Genomic DNA, 23,246 nt, shown 5'->3' on the forward strand with positions numbered 1-23,246 from the left:
AGTATCTTCTACAGAACCTGTGGTTGGGAGTCACTAAAACCTTAAAATCTTATATCGAAAAGCTATAAAATTTAAATGAAACATGTCTACCAAAATCAAGCCTTTTATTGTATAGTTTGTATATTAGAATATTACTATGTGTTAACAACACAGAATACAGAATACATCAATATCATCTTTTGATATTAGATTTGACATACTAGAATAATATTACAACAAAATTGAGCGATAATGACATAATTTACAACGTCTAATCTGTAATGTAAATTGTACATTCAAGAAAATCGCAACTTTCTTAATCTTCAGTATTCAATACAAAAATAATCTTCTATGGATTATTTATAGTTTATGTATTTTTTTTTTTTTAAAATTATTCAACGTTATTTCAAAATAAAGACCACATCAACAGGCATATGTGTTAATGAGTTCATGTCCAGGTCCAGATCTCATGGCCTCTCCTCTCTGTGTAGGAACTCTGTGATTCTACTTTTTTTGTTTGTTTGGTTCTATTCCTTATATTAAAGGCAAACTGGTCTATCCATTAAAGCACTGAGGATTTTAAGGTTAGTAAGATTAATAAACTGGAATACAGTTTTATGTTTTATTGTCAGTTGACAGATTTTTATGACCATGTAGCCTATATATTTTATAAGTATTAAGGAAAGTAGTTAAATGTTAGTACTGGCGGAGAAATAGATAAAGAAATTTATCATAATCCAGTGTGCTAGAGTTTACAATTCACCCCAAGCAGGTAAAATGCTCTCCACACCTATACCTATTTCCACCACGCCAGTCAATTCAGAACATCCAGCTAAACTGTGAATGAAATGGAAGAAATGTCCATGTTTCATCTTCATTGACTTTATATGGAGAGGTGGTGCTTTGAAGTGCAAAGTGGAATTAAACCCAGTCATTCTCGTCTGAAGATGATTTCTCATGTGCATCCTGTTATGTTTGTGCTGATTCATTAGCTCTCCTGGTTGGCATACATGCCCGCCTCCCACTGTAGGGCTCTTTGGTTTTTATGCCTTGTTACACGGGTGGCCTCTACAACCTGCCAAGAAACCAGAGTTACACAGCATGATCAAACTGGATCTGGTACAGAATCCAGCAGAGGGCACTAGATATTGAAAACCTCATCTCACCTCATTGTTTATGGCGTCGATAGGTTGGATCCCAGCGTACTGAGACAACAAGGAAAGAAAAAGTTATAAAGAGAAGGATCTGTCAATACAGCTCTAAATCAATTTTTAAACCAATCACAGCTGCTTATTATGACATTAATCCCTTAAATGGATAGTTAACCCAAAAATGTTATTCTTTACTTATGCAGGTCATTTTATATGTTTACCACTTTCTTTCTTCCATTAATTTGCGATTTGGAATGAAATGAAGGTGATTACACATTTTTCCTTTTTGTGTAAACTATCCCTTTAAGGACTGTTTCCTGGCAAGGTTTGTGTTTTCAGACTGTTTCCTGAAAGAAACTTCACTCACTGCACTTTCTTCCAGTTTTAGTTTGATCCGTCTGTCCTCAAAGTCCTTTAGCAGCGTCTCAGTCAGTCCTTTCTGGGAAGAAGGCGATGACAGTTCAGCAAGTGCGCTCAAGGGCTTGACGGGGGGTGCTCGGGAAACAGTTGGGGACATGGGTTTTGGGCTGCCCCATGGCTGGGGTGTCATAATTGACATAGAGGGAAGTCTGAAACTGGGTCGAGTTGAGGACAACTGTGGACCTTTATCTTTGGAGATAAACAAACAAAAACAAGAGATTATTGCTATGATTCATACATTCATAAAAGTCAATTCCCGTACTTTTTTAGTTATCACGTTTTCCATTGTAAATTGTTTAAACTAATACATCTGAACATACTGTACGTCTTATGTAGTCTTATTTTATTTGAGTTTTCCTGTAGCTCAATTAGTAGAGCATTGTGTTATCAAGCGCAATGTTGGGGGTTCGATTCCCTGGGAATACACGATAAGTAAAAATTGATAGCTTGAATGCACTGTAAGTCGCTTTGGATAAAAGCGTCTGCTAAATGCATACATTTAATTTAAATTTATTTTCATTATGCATACAGAACCTGAACAAGTGTTATGTGACCTCAGCCTGACATGAATCCTTGTAGAGGGCACTAACCACCAGCGCAAATTATATTGTAAATCAAGACATAGCATGTGTGCATGTGATTGTCCGAAAAAGCAACCTTTAACTTGAAATGTGCATTCGCATCCATAAGTAAATGATTAATCATTCTTCAATGAAGCGGAATGCCATTGTATGTCCAAAGTTCAGAAACTTCTCATTCCTTGGTGCTGCTGACATCCATAAACATTTAACACTTAAATTAATCATTAAGGTATGAACAAGAATGCTACAAAATGCACTTGCCACAAACACTATACAGAAAAATAATAGTTTCCCAACAAAAGGCCGTTAGACAGATAATGCTTGTATCCCCCTCCCCCTTAAACCATTATGTTAAACATGTCTGAATGCAGCGAGACTGAACAGTTATACCTGTAGTGGATAATTGAGAAGTGTCCCGACTCCAGGAATAAGGATTACTATAATCAGTCTTCTTTTCTGGAAATACCGAATCCAGTTCTGCCATGTTCCCATGTGGATTTTGTGGTGAAAACACAGTTTCCTCACTGGCTAGTGGGGTCATGGGTTCAGAGGAAGTTAGCGCTGGATTCACTAATGCAGAGTTGGGTACTGAGAAAGACTGACTACTGGACTCTCTCAGCTCTTGAAGCTCTTGTTCTCGTCTGAGGTCTTCTTCGATTTCCTGACGGATGTTGTTTGGGGCATTCTGGATTTTGGGACTCCAGTCGGTGTAGTCAAGGTGAGTTTGCCAGGTAGGAGTGTACCGACTAGATTTTGCAGGTTCCAGTGGGGACGGAGTATTTGGAAAGTGGAACCTGTTCTTTCCTGACATGCTGTTGTCATTTTCCATAAACCAGGATGGCCCTTTCTTTGTTCTGAGATTAGGGATTTGGCACTCAACACCATTCTCTTTATGAACCCTTACTTTAGAATGGTTGTTGTCCTCAGGATATGCACCTAATTGGTTTCTAAAAGTGCTGCTGTCAGGGTTTCTCTGAAGGATAGATTCATCAGGATGTCGATGAGGACAGCAAGGCGAAAGATCTTCTTTTGAGTCCAAGACGTCACCTTCTTCTACTAGTGCAGGTTGCTTTGAAATCCACATGTCATCTGCAGAGACTGTGCTTTGCTCTAAATCAGTTGTGGGACTTTTGCTTATACTTGCCCTTAAAGATGTGACTGGAATTTCATCCGGTTTTGACTCAACTGACTTCTTATTTTCCTGTACTTGGTTCTCTTGGGTATCATGGCTTGAAACACTGTTTGTGATCTGTCGCAGTTTCTCACGCTCTCGCTGAATAAGGAAACTAACTCTGTTTTGTTCTCTGGTTTTGGGAGCTTTCACCTGTGAAGATGACAGGGACAGAATTGGCTTTATCCTGATCTCCACCATCTCTGAATTGTCTTTGTGCAAAATACCCCTTAATCGACGTAGACTCTCTTCCCGTTGTTGGGCAATTCTAATTTCCCTTTGAATGGGAGTCTCCTCTGCACTTATCATTGTCAAACTACTTCCCTTTTCTGTAATGGAAGGATCATTCGAAATGCTACCATCACTGGCATAGCCTCCACTTCGTTCACCAAGACCAGAGTCAATGTCCTCGAAGGCACCACTTGGAACTTTATTATTTGAATCCTCAGTCACAGTTACAGTCTTTACTTCTATTTCTTGTTGTTGTGTTACTAGTGCGATCTGATTCTCATCTATGCTGTTCTCTTTGCTTACTTGTTTTGGATTGAAGATGCTGGCTATTGAGGATAGAGACCTTCCTCGCAGTTTGGGGGAATAAGGGGGGCGCTCAGTACTCTGCAGGAAGGGATTCTGTTTTGATCGTTCCATCATTAGAAACTGCTTTCGTGCTGCGTTGAAGTCAATTTGCTCACTGTCTATAGTGCTAGACTCAACCCTGGTTTGTTCAGTCTTTACACTCACTGGTTTGTAGTTTAAACTAAACCCATCCATGAGCCTTTGCGGAGTGCTACTGAGGTCCAGATTTTCTAAGGTACTCCACTGACTTTTAAGAGCAGGGCTTTTTTTGGGTGCCTGATTCCGGATGATCTCCATTCGGTCTGGATTTTCCTTGTCTTCATTGACTGTGGAGGTGTCCTCAATTTGGTAACAGTCATCTCCGTTAGTTTCTTCAAATAGCCTTCCAGGTCTCTTTTCTTCTGTGTACGTCTGTAGCTTAAAGGTGCTCTTCTCCTTCAAGGTATTGAGTTTGGCCTGCCTTTGTGGAGAAACCATGTAGACTTCATTCATCTCAGCTTCTGGGCTTGCTGGGTCATCTACAAAGGAATAGAATCCAACATATGAGCCTGTACTGCTTGGAGTACTGGGCCTAAAGTCTTCACTGTCACTTCCATCATCAGACACAGCCACTTGTCGAGCCTGGACCACCACACCTGGAGTGCTACTCCTAGATGACACCATCACAGTAGGCTGCATGCCTGTTACTGTTATACTTTCCAAGCTGAACCCGAAAGAGTCGCTGTCCTGACTGCTACTGCATGTGTTTTCTAGCAACTGTGGTTGGCCAGTTGGGCTTAATATCGAGCGCAAATCTGACTGCTCTAGCTTAGGGGAGAGGGGCTTTATCACCCAAAGCTTTGGGTTGCTAGTCATGGGGTCTCTGGGTGGTGGATGGTTCTGGGCAAGCCTGGGAAGTGGAGGTCTCAGAGAAGAATGGGAATGGTTTACAGCCTGCTCCTCTACTGAGGAGTGAGTGCTTGCTTCATATGGGTTGACCAACATAGTTGATGCCTGTCTCTGGGTAAAAACAAAAGAAGAAAGAAAACATATTTATACTCGACTGTGTGGAGAGTTTCAGATTTCTAACACATACTGTGTATAGAGGGTAAGTAAAAGTATATTCAAATATGTAATATGCATGGTTTAAGATGTCAGGTTTAACAAGTTGTTTATTAAGAGTTAAGAACATATAAAATGTACATTTAGAATATTTCTCAAACATTTTACATTACATAAAAAAATGAAATGGTATTAAAAATATAACACTAGAAACAGACAGTACACTTTCATTCCTGACTTATAAACCTTTCCCTAGCCCCTAGCCTGCTTCCTAGCCTACTATTCAGCTGAAAATCATGTTTCTGTTTGACATTTTTATAGTATACATATAGTATAGTATACATAGTATACAAATACACCTTTCTGAATCTCTTTTGCAATAATTAACATAATACATTGCATACAATTGCGCTCCATGGATTATTCCAAATATATATTTTTCTAAATATTATATGAATTTTGATGAAGTTTTTAATAAACATGAGTGAAAAAGTATATATTTTTATATATGTAAAAAAAAATCATTTAATCCCAGTAGAATTTTTTGTATAACGTTTCTGATAACAAAACATTATTCTAAGTATATGAAGGTCTTCAGATGTTGATTATATTGGTTTAAAAAGCACTCACCTCACGTTATTGAAGAGACATGTGCTACTCCATTTTAAAGAAAAATATATTTATCATTGTGGGGAAAAACATTATCTGGTTTGAGTACTGCATCAAAAACAATAGATAAGACTGTGTGCCGCTTTGAAGAGGTTTACGTAGTTGTGAGGGAGTTTTGCTCACTGTCACTGGTGTCCGTGTGTGACTTAGTGAACTGTGAACTGCTGATAAAATGACAGCAGGCCTGTTTCCTGGAATCCACCGATCTGCCTTTCCTGATTGGCTCAGACTGTTTGAGGGGTGTCCCAAAAAGTGTTTGAAAAATATACTGTAGCTTTACAGAAGTAAGATTACCAAAACAAGGTCATGGAATTATGCTACAGTGAGCCTTTATATCCTTAAAACCTTTTTAAATATATGTTCACTGAATTACAGCTTCATATTCAGGTAAATGCAATTTCATGATAATAAAACAACCACTGATAACAGAACAGACATGCTTTGATAGATGTCCACTGTAATACAGAGTACACAAAAAAAGTTGATAAAATCTCACTCTTTCACTTTGTTTCAGACAGATCAAAGTGCTCTATAAAAAACTATCGTAAGATACATAACCGTATTCAACCTGATCAACCTTTAACCTACAGTCACAGTAAAATGGCTGTAAGAGGAAACATTCCTGCCATAAAATGCATTTAAGAAATGCATTATTATATAATACTGAGATCAAATTTTTTTTTTACTTCAGGAAATCTGTATATTAAGTTACAGTGTTTTACTTTTTTAATCTACTGTTTACATGTAACTCTGTTCTCGTCTTATTTAGGCAGTTATATATCCAGTGTCTCTGAGAAATGATCTCACAAATTTCAAATGAACAAATAATATAAGCTATGTATTCTAGCATAACAAGCTGAACTATTCATTCTCACAAAACATTTCAGCTAAAGAAAAACGAGCAACACTCACCCTCAGACATCAGCAGTGGCGTCAGAGTCTGTACTGTCACATGCATCAGAAGACACTTCTGTCTTTACTGCACTGACTTGACAAAGTTCATCCAATATCACATATACACGCATAAACACACCCCACACCCAGACCGAAGGAGTGCATAAGGCTGATAGATTGTGGATGGGGTTTTGAGGAAGAATGGGCACCTGGTTTATTAATATTACTGAACCATCTGCATGCAGAATTAAAATCAGAGATGTTAAATGGGCCTGAATAGACCAGTAGACATTCTTGTTAACTAATTACCGTGGCCATATGGACTGTAGTGAGGATACCAACAACAACACAATTAGAATTAAAGCTAAAGGAGTCATTTAAGTTTTATTAAGAAAACCTCCACTGGGTCAGAGCAGATGAGTGAAAGTACAGAGCATGACACTCATATATTACATTCCAGAGTTTATGGCCAAGCAAATGTCTTTTTCTAAGTTCAGCGCTAGTAACTGTTTAACTTAACATGTAGAAAAGTGTCTACGAGTGAAAGCTTTGGACAGTTTCTAGTGGACTGAATAATACAAATCATGACATCTAGTGGACAAGAACCATAAACTAAAGGTTTTAAAGCAACCATGATTTTTATTTCATTTTACTATATTACTACTGTAATTTTTTTGCACAGCTGAAGAAGAAGAGACAAAGGTTACCAAACCACATCAAAATGTACTCAGTCAAATTAAACTATAATGCACAAGTATTTGACTTTGTATAATATTAATAGTATATTATTAGCTATTGAATATACCATTATACCAAGTATTTTTGACACTAGTAGTATTGTACTATACACATTTGTTTTGTTTTATTTTATTTATGTAGAATTTCAGTCATCTGTCCCACTGTGTGAATAAAGCTTGGCATATTACAATTTCTTTTTTTTTTTAAAGCTCAACACTCTTACACACACACACACACACACATTTATATATTATATATATATATTTAGTGTTGCATTAGAAGAATCATTTTTGGACCCCCCAAATAACCTTTCAGTCTTCAGTTCTTAAAATAACCTTTTTTTTTTTCTTAGTATGAGCTATGAAGAACAATTACATAATCTAAAGAACCCTGTTTCACTATGAAGAAGCATTTGTGGAATGGAAAGGCTCCATGAATTTTAAAAGTTCTTCATGGAACTATAGATGGCAAAAAAAAAAAAAAAAAAAAACCTTGTACCGGCTTACCTTCAAATCACGACCCAGGCTGTTACACAGCACCTGCCAGGGAGGAGTGTACTTGAACATATTGTTTGCTGGAGTACTACCTGCTTCTTAGAGTTTGACAGGAAGACACTAGCATGCAGTTAACTCAGTCCTGAGGAGTCCAGTCTGTGGAAGAAGATGCATTAATGAGAAAATGTTTTTTCATGTACCATTATATACCATGAATCACCATATCAAATGTACCAATACACTGGCATGAGTCAGATAGAAGATATTTTTCCTCATATGGAAGTGTCACCTCATCTTTTGCAGGCGCATGGATACAGTGAGACCATTGTGTCTAATATCGCTGAAAAATACAGTGAAAGCAGGGCCTGGCCTACCCCATCAGTACAGCTGGATGTGTCAGTCTAGTCTTTAGTCAGTCTTCATCCACTACCCTTAAAAATTTTGTTTTGACACAATTGCTCCGGCAAAGCTCCTCCTCCAATATGGCCAAAAAGAGAGGTATCACATTAAGCAAAAGTTCCCATAATGTGTGGGGCGACTTGGCCCATGGACAGAGATTCGGTGCATGCATGCGTGTATAGGTGTGTGTGTGGATGAGTGTGCTGAGGGCAGGGATACCAGTCTGGAATACTGCTATAATCAGCAACCTTGGGACAAAAGCTGAGAATACCTCTCTAGCATTCAATAATGAACCTCATAGTTGCTCTGAAGCCTGGTCATTTAGTCATTGACAATGGCAGTGACAATACAGCCGTGACTCTCAGATAGCTCTGAATGGCAGCAGTGGCATTAAATCAAGAGCTTTTCAAGATTTGCCCTCTAAAAATCTACTGGTTTGTGTCAGATGTTGATTCAGTAACCATTTTGATGATTTGTCAGACTGATTTAAACTAACAACTGACTTTTTTTAAACTGTTCATTAAAGGAATTGACTGATAAGAGCCACATCTTATGCTGCATGTTTTCGATTCACTAAAAATCATAAGAGTTGTGTGTTTTTGAATCAGACTTCACTGGGCGCACTCTATCTTTTTGATTCAATAAACAGAACAGGCTCATACGAGTCATTTGTTAGTGAATCAGACTACACTGGTTGTGCTGTACGTTGATGATTCACTTAAAAGAATTGGCTCATAAGAGTCATTTGTTAGTGAATCAGACTACACTGGCCATTCTGTATGTTGTTTTCAAATGCTTTTATCCAAGGGGACTAACAATTGAGGAACATCACAAGCAATTTGTCAGATAGCCAGTAGTATATGAAGTTAAGTTTAATAGAAAACTAGTTTTTGCGTGCAGCCGGCGAGGACAACTCAATAGACAGCCGTTTCTTGCCATTATTTCCCTGTGCATGATATTTTTTTATTGCATCTCAATCCATACAGACTGTAAACTCATGTTGACAAAATGAATCTGTTGTTGTGGCGTTGCACTGAAAATGCGGCGCAGGAAATAGATCATAAGCAGCACATTTTCTGTTATTAAAGAAGACAAGACAAGAGGCGGTGATTACCGTAAAGCACGTCACATTTTAATGTCTCGTTCCAACTCTTTCTACAGCTCTGTCAGGTTGATAAGAAAGCAGACCTTCACAACGCACAGACAACAGTGGCAGTAAGAGCACACACGCTCATTAGCAGGAGAACCAATGCCTGGTTATATCTCTCCACATTCTCCTCTGTTCTACCATGCCTTTGAGCTCAGCTTGTCATTAAGGGGTAAGGGGTTCAAGCACAGGGACATTATCTAACATGAAAATGGATATGTAGATATGTGTGATTTATGTACTTATAAAAGCATGCAACGATACAAAAGAGAACCGCCAGGCCCGTGGCATTCAGGGATGAGGAACATGTCGGAACTGGAATGTTAGTACTGACGGACAATAAGGTGAGTGGCAACCATTAAACTCAAATTGATGTGAAGACTTTAAAAGAAGCTGCCCAGATGAGCAATGGGAGGAAAGCAAACTGGTTCTTGAACTATTACCTATAACCTCACAGATGCTGCTTTACATCCAAAAAGTATTGACATAGATTAGTGAATGTTGTTGTTGTTGTTGCATTCATGTTGACCTCATTTGACTCCCGGGCTTCTGAATACACACTGATTTCCACAGAGTTCATCCCAGCAATTTGGGCAACTAATGTGACTAAAAAATAAGAGCTATATGACAGATTAACTGATATAAATCTTAAATACGACCACACAGACACAAAACGCACACACATTTCATTTAGCACACCTCTAGCTGCTAGCCATGCCACATCATTTAGTTCCCCTTAATTAGTTAATAATTTGCCATCAAATTAAATGAAGCAATTTATAAGTAAGGTACAAAACTATTTTAACATTCATTAACAAACGCTCCAATGTAACTTATAAAGGTGGATTTAGTAGTACAAATCATTAAATATCATTTAATACAAAGCATCTGTGTAATTTATTATACTTTTGTATGCTTGTTTTAGGCAGGTTTTTGTCCAATTAGAAGCATTTAACTATCATCCTATTTTTTCATTATATATGCATGGTTATTAAAATTCATCAAATTTGTTAAAAATGAACCTACATTATAAAACTGACCGGAGACACTGGTTAATGTGCTCCAGATCAGAATTTTGAATGGTTTGAACGCAAAGGTTCGATGTAATGGAGCCAGTTTCACACACACTCTGAACCACTGATTGGAAACAAATGATTCCCAAAGGTTTCAAAGCTTCGTGAAGCCCTGCTTGAAACGCTCCCATCACTAGCATACGGCCGAAGAAATGCTCTGAAGCCAAAAGACAAAGCCAAAAAACCAGATCTGACAAACGGAGAAAATCCTAAGTATAGTGAAGCTTGCTTGCTTCTTTTTTTTTTTTTTTTGGACAGATAAGAGAATTTATTGTATAAACTGCCGTGTAAAACCCAATGGTATCAGTGTAATTTACATATAACTATTAGACGTTGATTGTGATACTAGACTCCTAAATGCACCTTTAATGTTACAAAAAAATATATATATGTTAAGGAAAACATGAAAATAAATGTAAATTAGCACCAGTCGATCACACAGGCTACAAAAACAATATGCCTTTTGTTTTTACTGAAGCATTTGGCATCATAGCTACCTTTTTTTTTTCAACTTTTGCCAAAAATTTTAACACTTGTTTTTAAAGAAAGAGAGAAAAAGATTTAAAACTATGCATGATGACCTATTAAATGTTTCCTGTCCCCTGGCCACACTTCCGTGGAACAGCTAAGGAAGGGTGGATATTGTCCTTCCTGTCTTTGTGTCGGGAACTGTTATGATTGCTGTGGACGTGAGAGAGCTTTGCTTATTCTGACACTAGTTTACACGCATGATGGCTGTTTCGTAGGATTGGCTGCAGCAGTTTGTTGATGTCACTTGTTATGAATGAGCCGTCAGTGCGGACTGGCATCCAATCGAAATACACAGCTAGGCCAGGGCTGTTTAAATACTCAAAATGCACATGAGTCATGCAGATGAAGGCTACAAATGATCCAATGCACGTTTATATTATGCAGCAGTTGGAAAGTAACCGAGAGAATAACTTGCTCTCTACTCTTGATCTCTATTTCCAAATAGAGCACTTCAAGTGGGGATAATATATATTTTAGTTAGAAACACAAGGGAACAGTTACAAACACATGCGCAAGCTCTTTGCTGGATCAGTCTAACTGAACGACCATCGAAACATCGAAACCATCAAAGCTTACCGAGATATCCTCAGCTCACCTGTCCTATATTTCAATATGAAAGAGCACAATCTACTGGACTCACGGGAGAACAAAGATGAGTCAAAACTGTTTTCTGTATTATTTTTGTAACTATTTTCCTGTACGATGGTCACTTAGTTTTTTCAAATAATTTCTAAGCAAATGCGTGTGCTCGGTCAATCCCACAGGATAACTCAAAAAACAAAATAGAAATAACTGAAATACTTCTCACAGCTTCATCAGTAATAAATACAGTGCAGGGAACAATGTTGAGACCAATCTTTTTCTTCAAAGTTTCCTTGTGAAGTGAAAATGAAAAAACTTCGTAGTGCATGCGGCATACAATTATGTGACAAATCGGAATCCTTCAAACCAAATGAAAATGCTAATTAGATGGGATTGTTTTAATAGTGATCCGTTGAGTTCAGTTAAAAGGTCAAATCTTAATGCTTCTCTCACAGGAGCGCAAATGATGTGATTCATTTCAGTCACAATAAAAAAGAAAAAAAAATGCATAAAATTTAAGAGGTTAGAAAGGATCAAGGGGGAAAAGATAAAGTAATAGTGAAAATATAAAACGGGTAAAAATCAATTAAAGAAACAACAGCTTCTATTAAAAGATACTGAACTTTTATTTCTCGCAGCCTTGCTATTGTTCTATCTGCATGTTGTTGCATTTCATCAGTAAAGTCCGTGTTTGGGATGGTGTGTTTGGGCTCACATGATGGTGCAGCACTTGCAGGGTTGTTTCTCCTTGCTTTTGACCTCAGCAGCGCCCCCTTCTGGCTGCCCCGACTCGCCTGCTGCCTCTTCAGCCTTCGGTGGCTCTGCTGGGCTGCCATTAGGGGGCGCCTGTTCCTGCTTGCTGTCACTGGTGGCGGTCTTGGCATCTCCGTCCTCGATGAGCACCACCTCAGCCTTCACAGTTGTGCTCTCCAGCCCAAAAACCTTCTTTGTTTCATCCTCGTCCTCAATGCTCTGGTAGCCCATGAAAACCATCGTAACTGGGTTCTCCGCGCTGGCCCCGCCCACTTCTGTCTGAGGGGCTGCGGGTTTGGCTTCTACACCCGTGATCTCCATAATGGGGGCTGGGACTACATCTTTCTCTACCTTCTCCACCTTCTCGACCTGCCCTCGCTCCAGCTGCGGCGTAGTCTTGTTGCTCTCGCTCATGGTCACCTCATCGGCCTTGAGGAGAAGCTCATCCACCTCTGAAGAGCTGAGCTGGTGGACGCCGTTGGTCACTGCACCGTCCACACTGCGCACCTCATGCACCACTGCAAAGAGAAAAACAAGATGGACTTGATCAGGAAAGACACACACAGAGATTTTTCTTTGACTGATAACTCTTCATCTTAAGATGCAAGTGGAAAAGTATTATCAACTCCAGCATTTGTGGGTCTACGACAAATAAGAGGATCCAACACAGTAAAAAACGTTTTCAAAGGTAAATTAAACAAAGATTTTTGGAGTACTTCTTAGTGAAAGATACTATTTCAGTCTTTGTACTTGAAAATGTCAAGTTCTGTTTAATTCTGTTCACATTCAATGTGATGTTTCTATGTAATTATTGGTGAAACTTACTAGCAAATTCTGAATAAAAATGTATGACGTTTTTTTTTTTTTTTTGGGGGGGGGGGTTCTTTTATTTTGTGTTTTCCTCATTCTCAACAATTTAAAGACATTTTTCATTTAATTATTTACTTTGAAATGAACTAAAAATGTCATGTGGAATAACCATCAATAAAAGAACTAACATACTTTGAACAAGTGCATTAATTCTAATAAAAAAAATAATTAAAAAAAATAAATAAAGGTTCTAATAAATGTTAATATTTATCTTTTTCGTACTATTACAAATATAGTTAGTTCTTTATTCATAAAAAATTTTGTTTTCGGGAATTTTTCAGGGGTCCTTTCTATTTCCTATGAATGTCTTTTTGGTAACACTTTACAATAAAATTAAATAGTTGATTAATTGATTCGTTTTTATTCGTTAACTACTTTAGTTAACATGAACAAAGAATGAACAATACTTTATACAGCATTTATTAATCTTAATTAATGTTAATCTCAACAATTACTAATGCATTATTAAAGTCAAAAGCTTTTTTTGAATTAACTAACAATGAACAACTGTATTTTCATTAGCTAACATTAACAAAGATGAATAAATACTGTTATAAATGTATTGTTCGTTGTTTGTTAATACATCAACCTTTTGACGGTATAACACCACATTACTTTTATGCAGGTAAACGTTTTTCAAATATTTGATTATTTTAACAAAACTACTTTGTTGTTTTTATAATAAAATGGCAAAAGCCTTTAATGAGGCTTTCTCTTCAGTATATCGGGACGGTTGTATCATCCCAGTATTGCGAAAATATATATCTTTAAACGTAGAAATTAAAAATGTCAAAATATTACATGTATTTTTTTAAACAAAGCAAAAAGAAACAAAACCAAAAAAAAAAAAAGTAAAAAAAAAGGATGCAAACAAAAGTGAGCAACATGTGATTGACCCTTGTATCTTGCAGATGGTAATAAACACAGGGTGACCATAGTCCTTTTTTCACATACATGGCTATGATTTCTAAATTGGCTAAAATTTGGCTGTTTTCTTATTGATGGTCTCTCTATACAGTCCTCATATGTTATATGTTCGAATATTTGCATTGTTATGACTGTTCTCTGTAAATCCCACTTTCTTGCCACAATTGATCGATGTATAATACTGGCATGCTATTGGCAACTACTTTTCAGTCATTACCTTCAGCAAGTGTGAAAACAACAGAAAAACAAAACCAAAACCCAGATACTGACCAGGACATGTCTGGAGGGAAAAAAAGGGTGTATGGTCACTAAATAAACAGCACTGATGCCATTCGTGACAATGACGATATGAATCCTTTATACAGTGTGTTACAGCAAACTTCAAGCCAATGTTGAAGCACATTCTTTTACTGTAGGTTTACTATAAGAATTTTGACTAAGTAAGAATTCATAATATTGTGACTCCAATGAAGACTGAAGAAAAAAAAAAACTAATTCTACCCACTGAATAACACATGGAAAACATACTGTTCCCAGTTAGTGACTACTGTTAGCATTGTCTTTTAAAGGGGGGGTGAAATGCAATTTTTTACACTGTTAAAGAGTTGGATTCCCATGCTAAACATTAAGTTTGTATTAATTAATTGTAATTAAGTTGTACGTTTGAAGGAGAATTTTTGTTCCCAAAATACTCCTTCCGGTTTGTCACAAGTTTCGGAAACTTCTTTTTCGAGTATGGGTCTGTGTGACGTTAGATGGAGCGGAATTTCCTTATATGGGTCCTGAGGGCACTTCTCCCAGAAGAGCGCGCGCTCCCGTATAGCGAGGCTGAGCACAGACATTTAACTGATCAGAGCGAGAGCGTCGCGAAAAGTCACAAAAGAAGTGTGTTTTTGGTTGCCAGGGCAAGACAACCCTGCACAGATTACCAAAAAAGAAAAAACAGCATTAAGGGACCAGTGGATGGAGTTTATTTTTACAGAGCATCAACAGAGTTGTGCAAGTGTTTGTGTTTGTTCCCTGCATTTCGAAGACGCTTGTTTTACAAACAAGGCCCAGTTTGACGACGGATTTGCGTATCGTTTATTTCTTAAGGATGATGCAATCCCAAAGAAAAAGGGTCACGATCTTGTGTTGGAACCACAGGCGGTGAGTAAAACTGCTTCAAATATCTCTGCCTCCTTGTTAGTGCGTCCCCTCCCATGCCAGAGACCCGGGTTCGAGCCCCGCTCGGAGCGAGTCGTTATTGCTGCTGCTCTTGTTCAGTTTCAGCCTTGGGATCTGATTCTGGATCATAAATAAACGGCTGAATCTGACTGTTAGCCATGGTTTGTTTTGGTTGGTTTTGTCCTCACGGTGTCACAGCTTCCAAACACTCTCAACGCTCGTGATTCTTTAGCTCCGCCCACACGCCACGCCTCCAGTCGGTCGTGTTTTTCCGGGAAAAATCGGTACAGACTATCTATCTCTTATGAATATAATAAAACTAAAGATTTTTTGGAGTTATGGAGAATGCAGTACTACTCTATAGGTACTCAAGATTAACAGGATATTGAGTGAAAACGAGCATTTCACCCCTCCTTTAAGGTTGTGCATCAAGTGCACTTCACTTGCTAGAAGTGCTCACTAAACTGAGTGATCAAACACAGAGAAAGTGTGGCAAGCTGAGTAAACAGAGCAGTGCTCCTGGTGTTAGCATTAGCAGCTAGCAGTGTTAGACAGTATAAACAGATGCAACATGAGCAACAATCATCTGTAAACTTATGGAGAATACATTTAATATGTGCTAAATTGATAGTTTCATTGTGTAACACCACTGGAAAGCATGAAACGTCAGGCTGGAGGCTCGTGGCTAATCTTGGCAGCAACATGCCCAAGACTAGCAGTCAAGTTGCAGGGTGACCAAATGAGAGTTCAACGCACAACATGATCTCTGCCAGAAAATAATGATAAGAGTCAACAAAAATCAGGGGTTTGTGGTAACCCTGCATCTAAGGCCATGGTTAAATCAACTTCTTCCTTTACGAGAAGTGTCGACAAGCACAAGTGTGTTACTTCTAAAACTGACACATATAAGATTCAGATGTGGATTAAAGTTAACGCTACAGCAATGCAGTAAACAGTAGCACCTCATGTCACTCCGAAACCCATTTGACTGACCGTTTTGGTGGAACCCGAAAGAGAAGTTTAGCTGAATGTCCAAACTACTCTTTTCCGAGCTTCAAAAAGACAAAAATTACTATGGAAGTAGTTCATATGACTCATGCTCATCTTTTAAAACAGAACAAGCTTTGTCTGAGGAACAGACTTTAATTTACAACCCAGGTTCACTGGAAAATGTGCCTGTGGCAGCATTTCTGCTAAATATTGAGCCTAAATATCCAGTAAAAGGCTATGTTATAAATTTGTCATTCACTATGATACTTGCCCTTCACCAGCTCTTCATGTAAATTTAAATATACCACTTAGTATATTTAGATGGATCATGCCAGGTTTGACCTCAATGTTGCTGATTGGAAATGGTTTGACCCACGATGACAGAAAACTAAAATATGTAATAATGAGAATAAAATCTGAGAGCTGATACGGGGTCTGATACGGGGTTCGGAAATTTTTTTGGGGGGGAGGGGTTAGCTGTTCTTGAATATCCAAAATAATATATAAATATTAAGTTTGGTCACATGAGAGAAACTACAGCTGATGTTCTGAACCTTTTTCCTCATTTCCATATGTTTTAAGTAAACATGTACACTTCTCGTAAAGCAGGCGTACTAGCAAAGCCTCGCGCGCCTCGTCTATCGGCAGACACCTTTCTGTTCGTCCTCATAGACCTTGATGCCCTGCTGCCAGAGGTCTTTGGGGAGCAGTGTGTTAGTGGACAGGACTTTGGTCTCGCCCGTCACCAGGTCCTTCTCAACTGTGATCTCTACAGAGTACATCGCTGCAGTGCCAACGAAAGAACACATTGCCATCCTGTAATGATGCAGTGTCTCACTCACATAAAGCCATTGAACACACACACACACACACACACACACACACACAGAGAGAGACACACACACAGACAGTTTTGGCCAGCTGCTTTCTCTGTTCAAACAGCCAGTCAGATGTGATTTTGTGCAAAGACAGCATGACTGACAGGCGCTTCATGGCATTTTTTTCTGTTTTAATGTAATGTATGATAAATGATTTTAATTAGAGAAATAATTGTTACTTTTGATTTTTGTACAGAAAAATAAGAATCTATATTTAAATAACTTAATTCCTTATAACATACATAATACAATACATAACATATCTGCATATTTTTTTAAGAATAATAAACAGGTGTACATCTATAAAAAATGTTGTATTTGTTTTTTATTGTTTGTTCTGTTTTATTGTTCATTCTTAATATCTCAATCATAGGCTTATATATTAAATATTAACAATTATAATAGATCAGTTGTTACAAATTATCAGCCATGTTTCATTTTCTTGGACCTTTAGTTTATTTCTAGTTAATTTCCTTTATCCTTTCTTCTAGTTCCTATCAAACTTAGTCGGCATGGATTCTGAGTTGATGGGGTGCTGCGTTAATTAACTTTGTTTCTCTGTGTAGTTAAGTTCCTCTTGTTTCAGTTCAGTTTGTCCAGTCTCGTCTGTGTTTTGGTTGTTTAGTTTGCCTGCCTTGTTTGGATTCTCTTCAGTGTTTATCAGTGTTAATTTTGACACAAAATTTTAATTTAGTTTTAGTCTTAGTCTTTTGACTATAATTCTTTTTAGTTTGAGTCAAGTTTTAGTCATCTGATTTGTTTTAATTTTAGTCTTATTTTAGTCGACTAAAATTGCTTGGTATTTTAGTCGACTAAAATAAGACTAAAATCAATAACAGATTTACTAGACAATTTTTTGATTTATAATAAATCTATTTGGGGGGTTGGCATGTTTTTGTGACATATCAAGACACAACTCTGTATAATGACATGGGTATGACACCGGTATTACAAGGAGAGGGTGACTAATGAGGACATAACCCATGTCCCCATTTTTCAAAACGCTTATAAATCATACAGAATTAGTTTTTTGAGAAAGTAAAAATGCACAAAGTTTCCTGTGAGGGTTAGGGTTAGGGGTAGAGTTGGTGAAGGGCGATAGAATATACAGTTTGTACAGTATAAAAACCATTACACCTATGGGATGTCCCCACTTTTCACAAAAACAAACATGTGTGTGTGTGTGTGTGTTTTTTTATACTTTAAAATAAATATAAAAAACTACATGTTAAATTATGCATTTTTTTTCAACATATAAAATGTTTATCTATTAGGGCTTGTTAAAAAACCGAATGCGATTTTCATGCACCTCTCATCAGTAAAGACGCTCCTGTAATTAGAAGTATATCTCCAGCACTTGCGTTCAGATCAGGGTTGCCAGGTTTTTACAACAAATCCTGCCCAGTTGCTTCTTAAAACTAGTCCAAAACTAGCCCAATCGTGTTTCCGGGAGGTTCCCCGATAAAAATTGCTTCCCAGTGTTAAAATATACATTTTTTGGAAGGGTTGCCCTGGTAAAATTTGCATTTTAGGGGCTAAATATCACGTTATTGGTATTGGGGTTGCTTCAAACTGCGGACATGAAAAACAATCGCAGACTTGGCAACAGTGGTTCAGGTGGAGCGGCAGTTACTACACAGAGCCGTAGTCTACCGACAACTAACACCAAATGGTTTTCAAAATCGACAAAGATTCGCCTGCGATTTTAACATCGATTTTGTGTAGATTGTCAGTGAATTACGGCTCGGTGTAGTAAATGCCAACCAGTGTTGCCAAGTCTGTGGTTGTTTTTCATGTCCACAGGTCAAAGCGACCCTATTCTATCTATCTATATAGAAATCAAAGCTGGAGTATAGTTTCCGAACACAAAGCTGCCATGGTAACCTGATCCTTTGGTAGTATAACTTCTAAAAATAACTTTTTATGAGATGTTATTCTGCTTTTCGGCTTTGAGTGAGAGATGGTGTGGTGTGTATGATGTGTTAGACACACACACATGCAAACACACATCAGCTGAGTGAACAGAGAATTGAAAGACATGTTAGAAGACATCAGCACAGGGTTAGTACGTTTATAAAAAAACACTAACGTAGGACAATATTTGCGAGTTGGAAACCCACAAGTGTTTATTTAGAAAAACGTTCTGATTTGCGATCTAGTCATATATTTCAGTCCAAAATATATATTTTAGTATGTGCAGCCAGAGTAAACCCTAGCTATCACAAGGTGGCTATTTCCGTCATTATGTGTTTTTTTTATCTCAGAATGAAAGAGCTCAAGGGTTAAAATAGCAGAAGAGTGTGATCTCTGCATGAGCTGTGGTTGGACCACTCACCTGCTCTCATCAAGTCAGAGACACCTCCGGATTTCTCCAGACGAGGGCTGACGTGAACTTTGACCTCTAATAGGGTCATGAATGAGGACACAGAAGGACAGATAATGATAAAAAGGGACAAGAAGCAAGAGTGAAGAATAGAAGGGAGAGAGGGACGATGGGAAGAAGGCAATGCTACAGGCGAAGGCACATGTAAAGAATATCTTTTTTTTTTTTTTTGGCTGTGTACTGTATAAATGGCTGCTCTTGAGATTTAAATTCTAATTTGATCAAATGATGCTCATGTAAAGGCAATATAAGAGGTGTTTCTGGTGTCAGAGATGATGGCGTTACCTTTTACAGAGTCCGTCACAACCTGCGAAAAGAAGGAGAAAAAGGTGTTCAAATCTTATCTGATCGATCCAAATTATACATGCTTCTATTAAACAGGAATTATCCAAATACAGTTATTATAACTATTATTTACATGTTTTTAGGTTACTGGAACACAATCCATCCTTTGAGACATAATGAAAATGATTCTGCTTCATGAACATGATTGATAATTGTCCTAAGATGTGTACAATCGAATGGACATTATAAGTGGATCAGGTAAACAAACTAGTGTGTTTTCTCATTCTACTGTATGTCATTTGTAAAAACCAAAAACCATGACAGTAGCCTCAACAGTTTAAGACATTTAGGTACCTCAACAAATAATTAATGTGCTTTCTTGCTGCAAGAACATGTAAGATTATTAATAAAAAAGTATCCTTCATCACCAAAAACCACATATGAATGTGTTTTGCCATTATAAGCGTTTCCATACAAACAGATCATTTGGACTTGAACTCTTAATTGCAGTAGTTCAGACAAGGATAAATACAGCAGTAATGAACTCTTGTGGAAAATCTATTCAATAAAAATACTTCAGTCATGACAACCCTTGGAAAGGATTGTAAAAGCTTTATCGATAAAATTAGAAAAGCATATGTTTGGTCTTGGCGGACTAGAACAAGTAGACTTGCTTTGGCTAAATGCACATATCATAAAATAAAAGCAAACATGCTCCTGCTGCTGCTAGAGAGAGAGGAAGATCCCCCTTTTTGCAGATCTAGACAGGTGGTGCTGGGGAGGTGGTGGGCTAGCAAGAAGATACGCATTGCACGCAGGTATGGTGAGCATGCATTGGGTCCGGTTTATAGGCACAAGGTAATTATACACGGTAATCTATATATATATATATATATTATAGAACCTGATTGGCAGGGAACGTGATTTTGAAAGAACCAATTAGAGCAGCAATAGTGTTTCATGGCTGAAAGACCATTTTTGAACAACACATAAACGATAAGCGCTAGAGCTCAGCAGGCACTGGACAGTGACATATGATGTACTTTAGAAGAAAGAGAGAAAAGACTAATCAGAGAAAATAATTAGTGTTGCTACGGTTCTCTCTTCTGAATGCAGCACCAGTGAGGGTGAAGATCTGTCGAACCTGAATGTTTATTAGTTGCTGCTTGAGTGAGACTGATTCCAGCACTGTCAGCACTGAGATTCATTGCTTCCCTTAATCAAGACGGCCTTTGTGTAGCCGGACATGAGACGGTCCCCCATTGTGTGTCATGCTTTAAAGGTTTGAATAGGAGCCTGTGGATCCCCTGCTGCCCGCCCTGGTGTGAAAGAGCTGCTGGTCAGGACTCACTGTTTGTTCGACTGTCTTGGTGTTGACGTCCTGTACTGCGTCTGACAGGTTCTCTTTGGTGGATGTCGCAGACACAGCTGTCTCTAGCTCCTCCAGCTCTCTCTCCAGTCTGTGCTCGAGACGGAGACAGACAAAGACAAGATGCATATTCAGTTAATAAAGCACATTTTTAGGTAATGTGTGGATTCAAGCCCGCTGAACTTTTAGATTAAAATGTACTCAATATTTCTAGATTTATGTGCAATGACTATAAAACGTGAATATTCCAATATTAATAGGAGTTACTCTTCTCAACCAGTTCATTAATTACAGGAATTGTTGTTCTCCTTGATTTGTAATATAACAAGTAGATGATAAAATTAATATATTTGGCAACACCACAAAGACATTTCTTTCAGTGTATAAAACCTTTTTACATTTCAATGGGTTTCTCTTTAGATGAGGGGGAAAAAGCTGTTGTTTCGTTTGTCTAAAAACAATAATATGAATTGTTATTACAATAATACATATAGATACCATCTTCAGTGTCACATGGTCCTTCAAAAGTCATTATAAAATGCTGATTTGGTGCTCAGTTATTAATAATAAAGATCTTATTGTTATCATTAAAAGAAATTAATATAATAAATATTATTATTTTATATTATTATGTAATGTAAAATAGCTTTTGCTGCAAAATATTTTTCAATATTAAAATAAAAAATGTTGTAACATAAAATTTAAAAATTTTGTAACATTCTAAATGTCCTTACTTTCACTTTTGATTAATTTAATGCATCCTTGAATAAAATTATTAATTTGTTTTTTGTATTTTTTTGTATTACATTTACATATACAGATATATGATGTATAATTATAATTATAATTATATAAATATACATATATATATATATATAGGATCTGCACCAATTAAACTCTGTTTTCACATCGTTTTTTAAATATTTTTCACTTCTGAGTGTGTTTTCCACACCAGGCCGTACTGGCACTGGCTGTTGACTGGCATGACTCATTGGTTGGCACACCAGTCCTGTACCAGAAGCCCTAACAGAGCCAGAGCAGAGATTTAAACAGGGAATGGAGATCCAGACCGCTCTGCCAGGCCCAGCCCACTTTTTCACCATTAGGAATAAACTGAGACAAATCAGATGAGAAAGACCTTGGCTGCTAGATCCATATCAAACAGTCCAGGATGAAGGATCCCACATTAGGGACTTGCTATCTAATCGCAGCTGGACTGAAAAACAGAGCCAGAAGACACATATCTACTTCTATTTCTACTTATTTCATAAAAGTGTCTCCTTTTATATAAAACAGGTGACTGCAGCTCTACACCGCACTGATGTGATTGGTTTACCTCAGAATGGTCTCCTCAAGACCTCTGGTTTTGGCCTCGTCTTCCCGCAACTGTTTTGTGGTCTCGTCTTCCTCCGGTCCTGCAGAGGGCGCACCGTCCAGCAGCCATCTTTCCCTCAGTGCCTTTGACTGCAAAAAAAAAATAAAAAAGGAATTTTTCTGTAAGCAAGGAATACTGAAATGACTCCTGCATTTGCCAAAATGTATAATAAACAACAGAACATACTCTGAGGAACACTGTGTACCATAATGCACTTAACTTCTGCTTCAAACTTTTGTTAAAGGGATAGTTTTAGAAATTTTTTAATTCTGACATAATTTACTCGAGTGGTTCCAAACATGTTTGAATTGGACAAAAATACTATGGAAGTCCATGGGTTATTTTGCCCACATTCTTCAAAATATTTTCTTTTGTGTTCAGCAGAAGAAAGAACCCAATGCAGGTTTGGAAAAACTTGACTCTGAGTAAATGAAAGAATTGGATTTTTGCATGAACTATCCCTTTAACCAATCAAATTCATTTTACACTTTCATTGCATAAGGTTTTCACCAAAAATGTCAGTTTTACTCACAATTGGGTTAAATTTAGAAATGTGAAATATCTGGTTTCAGAGCAGTCAGTTGTTTAGAGATGCTGTGGACAATGCCATTTAATTTTTAAATATTTGACTGATGAATGGTGCAATAAAAACTGACCAATCAGAATCAGTATTCCAGAGAGCTATATAATAATGTTGTACATTCCTTTTTTTTTACAAATAGTGTGTGACATACAAGTAAGCATAAGTAAGCAGTATACTTTTATTCCATTTTGAACAAGTTTGGAATTATTAAGATTTTAAG

At 37.5% G+C, this 23,246-nt stretch overlaps 2 protein-coding genes across 6 annotated transcripts in view; both read right to left on the reverse strand.

Moving 5' to 3' along the window:
* Nucleotides 1-368: 368 nt before the first annotated feature.
* On the reverse strand, nucleotides 369-8,754 carry LOC113055067 (mitotic interactor and substrate of PLK1). 4 transcript variants are annotated; one of them, XM_026221023.1, is made up of 6 exons: nucleotides 8,089-8,754; nucleotides 7,727-7,870; nucleotides 2,522-4,877; nucleotides 1,498-1,739; nucleotides 1,146-1,184; nucleotides 369-1,054 (listed from the first exon to the last, which is right to left on the reverse strand). In XM_026221023.1, exons 2-6 carry the CDS (start codon nucleotides 7,784-7,786, stop codon nucleotides 968-970), a joined length of 2,784 nt encoding a protein of 927 aa, XP_026076808.1. In that variant the 5' UTR covers nucleotides 7,787-7,870; nucleotides 8,089-8,754; the 3' UTR covers nucleotides 369-967. The 4 variants fall into 4 exon arrangements, with proteins under 4 accessions (XP_026076808.1, XP_026076807.1, XP_026076809.1 ...); XM_026221022.1 differs by having other exon boundaries at nucleotides 8,004-8,754; XM_026221024.1 differs by lacking the exons at nucleotides 7,727-7,870; nucleotides 8,089-8,754 and adding an exon at nucleotides 6,501-7,320.
* Nucleotides 8,755-9,218: 464 nt separating this feature from the next.
* The window catches only part of LOC113055068 (paralemmin-1), a 31,127-nt gene continuing 17,099 nt past the window's right edge, over nucleotides 9,219-23,246 (reverse strand). The window contains exons 4-9 of one of the 2 annotated variants that reach the window (XM_026221027.1): nucleotides 22,405-22,532; nucleotides 21,051-21,159; nucleotides 19,700-19,721; nucleotides 19,367-19,432; nucleotides 16,806-16,937; nucleotides 9,219-12,717 (exon numbers count right to left, since the gene is read on the reverse strand). In XM_026221027.1, coding sequence (XP_026076812.1) covers nucleotides 12,158-12,717; nucleotides 16,806-16,937; nucleotides 19,367-19,432; nucleotides 19,700-19,721; nucleotides 21,051-21,159; nucleotides 22,405-22,532 — 1,017 coding nt within the window. In that variant the 3' untranslated portion in view covers nucleotides 9,219-12,157. The remainder of the gene's footprint in view (nucleotides 12,718-16,805; nucleotides 16,938-19,366; nucleotides 19,433-19,699; nucleotides 19,722-21,050; nucleotides 21,160-22,404; nucleotides 22,533-23,246) is intronic. The other variant, XM_026221026.1, reaches the window with a different exon arrangement.

This window comes from Carassius auratus, chromosome 36 (genome assembly GCF_003368295.1).
Source record: "Carassius auratus strain Wakin chromosome 36, ASM336829v1, whole genome shotgun sequence".
In the NCBI taxonomy this organism is placed as follows: domain Eukaryota; kingdom Metazoa; phylum Chordata; class Actinopteri; order Cypriniformes; family Cyprinidae; genus Carassius; species Carassius auratus.

Bases quoted from the DNA above. Each gene is read 5' to 3' on its own strand.
- LOC113055067 (XM_026221023.1), bottom strand. From the start codon at position 7,786: ATGTTCAAGTACACTCCTCCCTGGCAGGTGCTGTGTAACAGCCTGGGT. The intron at 1,185-1,497 runs GTGAGTGAAGTT...TTGTTGTCTCAG, and splicing joins TAAAACTGGAAGAAAGTGCA to TACGCTGGGATCCAACCTAT. The intron at 1,055-1,145 runs GTGAGATGAGGT...GTTTCTTGGCAG, and splicing joins TCGACGCCATAAACAATGAG to GTTGTAGAGGCCACCCGTGT.